Source organism: Petaurus breviceps, unplaced genomic scaffold (genome assembly GCF_028583685.1).
Source record: "Petaurus breviceps papuanus isolate PSGF00001 unplaced genomic scaffold, PetGlider_PUasm1.0 330, whole genome shotgun sequence".
Taxonomy (NCBI): Eukaryota; Metazoa; Chordata; class Mammalia; order Diprotodontia; family Petauridae; genus Petaurus; species Petaurus breviceps.
The window spans coordinates 252865-263788 of NW_027186096.1; the positions used below are offsets into that span (position 1 = coordinate 252865).

General features: G+C 37.1%; 1 protein-coding gene across 4 annotated transcripts in view; it reads right to left on the minus strand.

The window, feature by feature from the left end:
• RTTN (rotatin) overlaps positions 1–10924 on the minus strand; it is a 180690-nt gene that overhangs the window by 166555 nt on the left and 3211 nt on the right. For 3 of the 4 annotated variants that reach the window (XR_011169992.1, XM_069096892.1, XM_069096891.1), the window contains exons 1-2: positions 8870–9497; positions 1360–1499 (exon numbers count right to left, since the gene is read on the minus strand). Coding sequence is in view for 3 of the 4 variants with exons in the window: in XM_069096892.1 (XP_068952993.1) it covers positions 1360–1499; positions 8870–9055 (326 nt within the window). In the remaining variant the exon portion in view is untranslated. The other variant, XM_069096895.1, reaches the window with a different exon arrangement.

The following is a 10924-nucleotide window of genomic DNA, read 5'->3' on the forward strand; positions in this document are numbered from 1 at the left end:
TTTCTCTAATTTCTATCTTATTTGGTCAAAACCAGATGCAGAATACAATCTCCCATTGCTGATTCCTCCACATTTTTGAAGGTTGAACTTGAGAGCAAAGAAAGTATAAGCTATTATTTTTGGTAGAACTCTAACAGGTGCTCAGATAATTGACACACAACATCCCTCTAAGGCCATCAGGACCACTCCAGTCTTGTTCCTGACCTCATCCATCTCATGGTTCTCTCCAGACAGTTTGAAATATATTCTTATTAAAATATCATTATTGTTGTCCTCAGGACATGGCCCAATTTGCCAATGTTCTTCTTAAACTACTATGCCCAGAACCGAACGTTCTAGTCCAGATGGACCATGAATATGCTTTTTTTCACATTTGGGTTCTCTGTGACTACCAGGCTCTAGTCTCATATTTCAGCTGTCTCTTCTAGATTCTTAAAATCTAAAATTTGATAGTAATGCCATCCGTGCATTTATTCCAAGTCATTGATAAAAATGTATGTATAATCTTACATTAATCTTGCAGATGGATAAAAATTGGGCATAGAATTAAGTAGGAAGAGGAGACTAAGCTAGAAAGCATACAAGAATCTATGTAATTCTTTTAATGATCCCAAAATGCTCATCGCTACAAAAGTCTATTTCCTCATCACCAATATGTGAATCAGGAAAGAAACACCCTTGGAAGAAAAAAAAATATTACAAGTGACACAAAGGTTAATTGAAAGATGCTTATTTCTAGGGTATAAGCTGGTTGTAGCATGTTACCAGTGATAACTTGTTCACACAACTAATAGAAAATACAGCATTCAAGGACATGAAAGACTAGATGAATCACATAATCAGGATGAGAAATAACAGAGAGATGAAGTATAACATTGATAGGGCTTTAATGGAATATTTTCAAAGTATCTACATCAAATAATAAACACACACATATAAAATTCTGAAAACAATAAAGCTTTATATAAATGCAATTTCTTATTATTCTCAGGTGTGTTTCTGTTCTCATTAATGTCTCTGGTACTCACCAAAATAGCTGTTTGTTTCTTGAAAAACAAACATAGTAATGCTTTCAATATTATAAAACAAAATATTTTTAAAAGGGACATATGTAATTAAAACTAACAGGGAAACATGTTTAATATGACCCACAAAAATCATTGAAAGCAGCGTCATCTTATTGCCAATGTTCTTCCCAAGATATAAAGAAGCATGCTTTTCCTTTATTTTTCTTTGCATCTTAATATAATTAGAAACTACCTATATCCTTAAACTAATAAAGCCAGTCTCATTCCATGAAGAGATTAACCAGACTTTGTTGGACATTTGTATTTTCTATACTTAAAAAGGTTTACTTACGATTGCTTTTTCAACAGCAAGAGCCGAAATATAGACTTTAATCTGGAAGTTTCTGGGAGAATCCCACCTCCACCCTCAGGATTTGTTTCACTCAGAATAAGGATGCAGTTTCCCAAGGAGTCTTCTGTGTCTGCATAACCCTAAAACAAGTTTTTAAAATATGAATTTTTATAGTTTAGAAAGTCATAAAAACAAACTTTCCAAAACCCATCATAAAATTTTTAAAATAATACTTATGTGCATTGAAAAGAAGAATTGATTTGCCTTTCTTATAGCTTATAAATCTATACTAAATAATTCTGGATATTATGGTGGGAAAAAAAAAGTAGACATTTTCATTTTCCCCTAACAATTCATAAGATCTGGACATCCTCATTAAATTTCTGTTTAAAATATACAAAAGTTGATTTTTTTGAAAGCAGATTATAAACAGCTCACTTTGGGGGAAGTATCAATATTTCTAGTCTACCAAATTATCACACAACACTGGAAAAGATACTTAAATATTGAACACTAGTCATGAGATTATTTTATACTATATTTGCTGACTATATCAGCTATCATTCCTGTTGCTACAGGTTAATCTGAGGCACATAGAGATGGCATGTTCTGATAACATATGCAGAATTATATGAAGCAAAATCTATTCAATAAATTCTCTTTCAGTACATTAGGGTACTTTAGTGTATCTAGAAAACTAATGCACTTCTTCCTTAAGATATATTCACTTTCTATTTGGGTCCAAGATTGTTTTTAAACTAACATTTCTGCCCCTTCATTTCCAAAGCACAGAACCTTACAAAGAATGAAAAAAAAGATGCAAATTAGAAAAGATGATATAAGGATTAGCTGAAGGAGCTCAGAATTGAGAAAACAGGCAAAAAAAAATGGCCAATGTCTTTAGATATTTGAAGGGTTTTCATTTGGAAGGAAAATTTGATTTATCTTGATTAGCCCCATAAATACAGTCTCATAGGAATTTACAGAAAGACAGACTTTAGTTCAATGAAAGGAAGAATTTTCTGATTAAAAACAAATGTGTGAAAATGGAATGAAATGGACTATCTTTTGAGGTAGGGAATGATTTAAGTACAGCCTGAAATTCTATTTCCTCTGGAGTATTGTAAAAGAGGGTTTGTGGTTCCAGCTACAGAGGAGGCTGGGGCTGGTGGATCAATTTAACTTAAGAGTTATGGGTTAGAGTAGGGCTGACGCCATTTGGGAGGCCCTGGTAGCAAGAACCTAGTCACAGGGATTTGCCAAGCAAGTCAAACAACCACGATCTCCCCTCAGACTCCAATGTGGACAACACATGGCCTTGAATTGGAAAGCCTTGAGAATAATAATGTGTTCCTCAAATCGTTAAATCTGCTTCCAGTCCAGGTCCTTCAGCCACCAGTGAAGGGAGAATAAGGTGTAAGAAGAATGGAAAGATGGGGATTCAGGGAAGCAAGTTATAAGTGGCTTTGAAAATCAAAAAGAAGACTTTATATTTGATCCTAAGAATCAAAGACTACCTGAAGGAATCACTGGAGTTTGTTAAAGGGGGTAAAAGAGAGTGGTAACAATATAAGACCTGCTCTTTGAAAAGAATACTTTGATAATTAAGAGGAAGATGGACTAGAGCAAAGACTTATGGCAGAGAAACCAACCAGAAGATCACAGCAATAGTCCAGGCATGAGGTGATAAGGGCCTGTACCCAAGTGGTGGTAGTAATCAGAGGAGAGAAGGGGCCACACAGGAGACATGTTATAGAGGGAAAATTGATAGGCCTTGGGAACAAACTGGATATAGGGGAAGGGAGGTGAAAAAGAGTGAGCAGTCAAAGGTGACACCTAGATTATAAGCCTGGTGGATTGGGAGGATTGTGGTCCCCTCAATAGTAACAGAAAAGTTAGGAACAGGAGAGAATTTGGCAGAAAAAAAATGAGTTCTGCTTTGGACCTGTTGAGTTTTAGATGTCTACAGGATGTCCAATTTGAGAAGTCTAAAAGGCAGTGGGAAATGCAAGACTGTAGGTACTCCCCATGGCTCTGTTCTGGGCTTTTTCTTCTCCTTCTATGCTGTTTTGATGATTCTCAGATCTATTTATCCAGGTCTAACCTCTCCTGACCTCTAGTCTCACATCTCCAACCCCCAAGTTGGATATCTTCAATGACATGCACCATAGACAAACTCAGCATGTTTAAAACTAAATTCATTATCTTCTCCCTAAAACCCTGCCTTCCCTCTTCCAAACTGGAATCACCATATTTCCAATCAAATAGGCTCACAACCTAAGTATCAGCCTTGATTTCTTACTCTTTTGCCCCCCATATGCTATCTATTGCCAACTTCTATCATTTTTTCCCTCATAATATCTCTTGTATACAGACCCTTCTCACCTAACACCACCCTGGTACAGGTTCTTATCAGTCCATTAATGCAATAACCTTCACATGGTCTCCTTGCCTCAAGTGTCTCCCCCCTTCAGTCCATCTTCCACTCAGTTTTCAAATTAATCTTCCTAAAGTGAAGATCTGATCAACATCAACACACACACCACACACACACGCACACTCATGCACACGTGCGCGCGCGCGCACACACACACACACACACACACACCACACGCACAGACACACACGTACACACACACGCGCACACACACACACACACATGCACGCGCACACACACACACACACTCATGCACACGTGCGTGTGCACACACACACCACACGCACAGACACACACACACACACACACGCATTAAACTCCAGTGGTTCTCTATCACCTTCAGTAACAAGTGTAAAATTCTCTGGCATTCGAAGCCCTTCACAGCCTAGCTGCTCCTGCCTTCCCAGTCTGCTCACAACCCTCCGATCCAGGGACACTGGCTTGCTTGCTACTTTACACCATACTCCACCTTTCAGCCCCAAGCCCTCCATGCCTACAATGCTTTCTGTGTTTACCTCCACAAGCGGGTTTCCCTGACTCCCTTCAAGACTCAGCTCAGCTCATGCTCTGCAAGAGGCCCTTCTCAGTCCTCCCACTGCTGGCGCTTTCCCTCTAAGGTTATATTCCATCTAGTCTGATGTAAGGTTATGGGATTTCAAGATCTTCCATGCCCCATTGGACTTGCTGACGTAGCACGAAGGGGTGGGGCACGAGGAAGCGGAAGCCAAGCGAGAGTCCCTGCGGCAGAGGCAGCGACGGCAGCAGCGGAAGCGCGAAGCCCTTTTTGAGTCAGCCAGAATTTCTGCTAAGGACTCTTGATGAGGACTGCCAGGGGTCAGAGCTGCTGGGAGCGCGCTTCCTGGACGCTGGGTGGTTGCTGTGAGTGAGGAGAGGAGGACATTTACCTGAGGCAGCCTATTCTGTTTTAAAGGCTTGAGAATGTGGGTGCTTTCTACTTTACCTACCTGTGCCAATGTCATAACTACTCTGATGGCTTTGTCTTTCTGGTTTGGGAACTCAGTCTTTTGGTATTTTAATAAATGTTCTAGCTTATTCCCATATAGCAAGTCTGATATATTTAGTGATTGATAACTACATCAGCACATCTGTAATTTCCGTAGGCATTGTGAATGTGGCATTGCTGATATATCTGGGTATATCTTATATGATACATAACCATTTATATGTTATCTCTCCCCTTCAGAATAATAGTTCTTTAAAGGCACAAATGATGTTTTACATTCCTTTGTATTTCCACTTAACATAGTGGCTTTCACCTTGCTTCACAAGGAAAGGGGAAGGAAGAAGCATTTACATGATAAATGTAGTCAGTTACTCAGCAGCACTTTCTATAAATACCATCTCATTTGAGCCTCACAACAACCCAGTGAGGTAGGTACTATTTATTACCCCCAATTTACAACTGAGAAAACTGAATCAGTTAGTGGCTTGCCCAGGGTCAAATAACTATTAAGTGTCTTGAGGCCAGATTTCAACTCAGGTCTTCCTGCCTCCAGGCCCTTCATTATGCACTGCACTACCAGATTTCTCTAAAAATTGCTCTTATATGAAGGGCAGAGGCAAGATGGTAAAGGCAGGGATTCGCCTGAGCTCTCCCAAATCTCCAAACAACATTAAAATAACACCTCAAAATGAGTTTGGAGCACCAGAAAGGACAGTGGGAAAAACCTTTCCTGCCCAAGACAGTTTAGAAGGCCTGAAGGAAAGGTCTATCTCATTGTGTGAGAGTGGAGCAGTCCCATGCAGGCCTTACCTCGGCAAGGCAGCAGGTCATCCGGGCAACTGGATTAATAGCTGTGGCTTGTAGACCTTAAAGGGTTGGACGATAAGTCTGAAACAAATTACAGGGGAGCCTTTGCTGGCACTCGTTAGAAGCGATGTTGTATTGCCCATATGTAATTATGGGTCACAGTTCCAGGGCAAAGAGAAGCACTAGCAGGAGTGGGGCCTTGGATCACAGTTCCAGGACAGAAAAGAGTAGTTGTGGTAGCTCGCAGATAAGAGCCTAGGTCAGAAGATCAATGACCACACCTCTTCTTAAGTCACACCATCTTAGAAGAACTGAAAACTTACAGACCTCCATAATTATCTCTGAAAAGAGCAGTACAAAAAATCTGAAGTTTAGGACAGTACTCTCTCAACCCTAAGAGCAGGGACAACTTTAACATCAAGTTAAAAATCAAGAAATAGGCTGGAAACAAACAAACAAAAAAAAAAAAACCTGACCACAAAAAGTTATTACGGTGACAGGGAAGATCAAAACACAAACTCAGAAGACAACAAAAAATGTCAAAACAGTTACATGAAAAGCCTCAAAGAAAAATGTGAATTGGTCTCAAGCAAAAAAAAAAAAATTCCTGAAAGATCTCAAAAATAAGAGAGATTGAGGAAAAACTGGGGAGGAAAATGAGAGTGATGCAAGAAAATCATTGGAAAAAAAAGTCAACAGCTTGGCAAAGGAGGCACACAAAATAAAGTTGCTGAAAAAAAAATAGCATTTTAAAAAGCAATAGACCAAATGGTAAAAGCACAAAAATCTGCTGAAAAGAATTCATTTAAAAGCAAAATTGGCCAAATGGAAAAAAAAAGTACAAAAATTCACTAAAGAAAAGAACTCCTTAAAAAGCAGAATTGGCCAAATGGAAAGAGAGGTACAAAAGTTCACTGAAGAAAATAAATCATTAAAAATTAGAATTGGGCAAGTAGAAGCTAATGATTTCACAAGACATCAACAATCAATCAAATAAAATCAAAAGAACGAAAAAATATAAGATGTGATATATCTTATTGGAAAAATAAACGACCTGGAAAATAGTTCCAGAAGAGATAATTTATAAGTTATTGGACTACCTGTAAACCATGATCCAAAAAAAAAAAAACCTAGACATTATCTTTCAAGAAATTATCAAAGAACACTGCCCTGATATCTTAGAACCAGAGGGTAAAATAGAAATCAAAAGAGTCTACCAATTAACTCCTGAAAGAGTTCCCAAAATGAAAATACACAGGAATATTATAGCCAAATTTGAGATCTTCCAGGTCAAAGAAAAATACTGCAAGCAGCCAGAAAGAATCAATTCAAATATCATGGAGCCAGTCAGAATAACACAAGATTTAAGAGCTGTTACATGAAACTGAAGGTCTTAGATGATGATTTTCTAAAGGGCAAAGAAGTTAGGATTACAACCAAGAATCACCTACCCAGCAAAACCACATATAATCCTTGAGGGGGTAAAATGTATATTTAATAAAACAGAGGACTTTCAAGCATTTCTGATGAAAAAGATCAGAGCTAAAGAGAAAAAAAAATTGACTTTCATATAAGACTCAAGAGAAGCATAAAAAGGTAACAGGAAAGAGAAATCATTAAGCAATTTAATAAAGTTATACTGTTTATATTCCTATATGGAAAGATTATACAAGTAATTCCTAAAACTTAAAACTTTATCATTATTAAGGCAATTAAAAGGAGTACACACAGAAGGCACAGGTATAAGTTAACTATGATGGGATGATATCCAAAAAAATAAAATTAAGGGGGGAGCCTGTTGTAGGTTACAAAAGGCATTCAATGCCAAACAGATTTTATATTTGATCCTCGAGGTGACAGGGAGCCGCTGGCATGTATTGAGCAGGAGGGTGCCATAATCAGACAAACATTTTGGGAAAATCACTCTGGTGGCTGAATGGAAGATGGCTGGAATGGGGAGAGACCTATGTCTAGGTGTGGGATAATAAAGACTTGTACCAGGGCTGTAGCAGTATCTTACTATGCGAATGACAAAGCACTAGCAGTATGAAAATAACGTTTTGGGTTTTTTTCAGTATCATGCATTTAGTAGTTATTCTAAATTTGTTGAATGTTAATAAAAAAAGGCTATTTTAATAAAAAAAATTATCAGGAATAAGCAAGTATAAATTGACTAGAAAACTCTCAGGGGTGATGTCGTGGCTATTTTGCTTCCTTTAGGAAGTAGTAGAAGCAGCTTCATGCAATTCAGGCTTTCAAAAACTTTTCTCCTAATACGAAGATTAACAGGACACAATGTATCACCAATACAACGTGTTACCAGATACTTATAAATATTATTTGATAATAATAAAATTAAAAATTAACAGTGAACTAAAGTTTAAGAGGTATCATATTTTGTAAAATGGGGAAACTTGGCAAATCATTTACAGTACAGTAATAAACCCAATCCTGCCACTAAGTTTTATAAATTTAGGATTAACTATTTATCAAATCCATATATTTCCTCCATAGGCCATCCAAAATATGTAATGTAATATTATTTCTATTAATGGAAGCATATGCTCCAATGGCAAATTTTGCTAAGTTTCTTAAAACAAAAACAAAAATAATACATAAGGCAAAATACATGCCATTGCATAGAGCCTCCCCTCCCCACCCTCAAGCTAAGATAGAATATACTTCCCTAGTTTTCTAGGTCTGAAAGTAGACATATCCACCCTGTGACATAGAAATCACAGACTGGTAAGACACAGATGGTGTGTCTCCACTGCCAACTGACTTACTTATCTAACTCTTATACTGAATAAGAGAATTAATGACACAGTGGATAGAGTGCTGACCCTGGACTCAATTAGACCTGGATCCAAATCCCATTTCAGACACTTACTAGCTATGTAACCCTGGGCAAATTACCTAATTTTTTTTTCTTAGTTTCCTCACCTGCAAAAGTGAGAGCGATGGATTACAATATCCTCATAGTTCTAAGTCTATGAGCTTATGATTTTATTAATTATTTAATGGCTCTGCTCAATTTTGAAACTGCTCTGAGCTACTTGGGTGGAGTAATTGAAGTAAAAACCTCAAATATCACCAAGCTTATGCTTTCATACATAAATTGTGTACAAATTAGCTGCCAGAAACAAGATTGACTGGCACATTTTCTCTCCCTAGACACCTTGACTTTTGGCCTTTTTATAATTTCTATTATAATGTGACAGTTTTCCTTCACGAATGCTTTAAAATCAATCATACTCGGTCCAAGATAAATAGCACCTGAAAAGCAGAAAAGCACAAAGTACCTGCAGAACTGGAATGACGGGACAAAGAGACTCAATAAACTTGTTCCAGGTCAATGGTGTCATAATCAACCGTCCCTGAAGCAAATACATCAGAATATTCTTGACAACAGAGTTCACCTGCTCAAAACAAAGATGAAGCAGTTCAATGAAAAAAGAGATAGAGCACCGGCAAGGTGAGTGAGGCATACACAGATCAGAACAATAAGGAAAACTCAAACGTGTCACAACATTTCTAAAAATTTCAATTTGGACAACATAGTAGCATTCTTAACTAAGTGTCTTCCCTCAACCAATTCTATTCTTGACCTTTAAAGTCCAGGGATTTTTCTTCCCCCTTTATAGGAAGGAATCAGTTTTCTTTAATAATCTGGTATACCTATATCTTTTCTCTTCTGGATGAAAACTGTAAGAGAGAAAAAAATAACTTACCTAAATTCTCACAATACATGATTTCTTAGGCTGTAATCGTCACATTCTCCAAATATTTCCCACCACTTGAGCAAAACATTTACTGAGCCTATTCAAAAGGCAGTTTCTTTTGAGCTAAAAAAATCTACTCAGCTATTATTAGATTTTCCTCCAATTCAATATCTGCAGAATAAAGAATTCTTTTCAGTTTAGTGTTAATACATACCCCATCTTTGGATTCTTGAAGACCAAATGTGCACATTTCATATAGTACTTTTGGATGAAGTAGAAAATTAACTTCATGACATACTGAATGCCCCGATGTTGCCACAGTGTTGATGCCCAAACAATGCTTTAAAAGAATTGCAAAATATTTAAAAAGATAAGATTAGTAGCACTGACTTCAGGAAAACATCCCACTTTCCTATATTTATATTTTAGTAAGTCCAGTAATTTTTGTTAGCTTAACAAGAAATTTAGATGAAAACTTTTTGCAAAATGACTTAAAAGTCCAATATAATAGGAACAGGTCTCAGAAAACTGTTACAAAGTCACTAATTCACTGCTCATATAATTATATATGTATATAATTATAATTTATATTAGTTTATAATCATAAAGAAATGTAGTAACTGTAATTAGAATTATTTTGAAAGTATTTTCCTTAAGAAATAAGATCAAAGTAAAAATAAATAAAGCAAATTCACAATATAATACAAAGTTCACTGCCAATTTAGAGGCAGTGGCATAGTGCATGGGGGCCGACTAAAATACAAACAGGAGCCTCTAAGCCATTCCGGTACTGATCCGATATGAAGGATACATATTTAGTTTTTTAAATGTAACATTATCTATTTTTTATTGTATTTTTACTAGGGTTTGTCCATTAGGAAGCTTTTCTGAGATGGACAGTACAGGTTGCAGTTGAACAATGAGTTGGGTCCAGAGCTGAACAAAAAGAAGAACCAGTTCAATTTCTTTTAAGAATCTACAGAGCTTTTAGTGAACCCACACTTCCTAGAAAAGCAAAGTGCATTATTTTAATACCAGTATTTTACCATCACTGATATATGGTAGCAAGTCAAGGAATAAGACTGCCTCCAAAAATTAAGGAAATCATGGGCACCAGGGACAATGGAGAAAAGAATGTTGGGTGTTAAAAACCTATAATATACATGAGAAACTCCAAAGAACAGGATAAAATATGTTATTAAGGATCTGTATGATAGGAAGGGAAGATGGACTGGTCATATGACCAAGAGCTGATCACTCGGCAAAGCAGGACAGTCAGAGTGCTCCACTGGTACCCCGGAAATATCAAGAGAAAGGACAGAAAACCTCTAACGCATTTTGGGGAGCCTCTGAGGGGGATTTATAGAAGTACCAAAGACAAGAAATGGAAAGCATAAGCAATAAGGAATGGATTACAATCTGCACTGCTACAAGGAATTTCCAAATCGATGATCTCATATTGAATTTTTGAATTTGAATACTTTTGAATACTAGGTATTTACTATTATTAGTAACCTGTGCACAGCAACATGTATTTTGCAACACAAAAGGCATCATTAAAAATCACTTTAAAGGGGCGGCCAGGTAGTACAGCGAGTAAGGGCACCGGCTCCAGTGTTGAGAAGACCTGGAGAT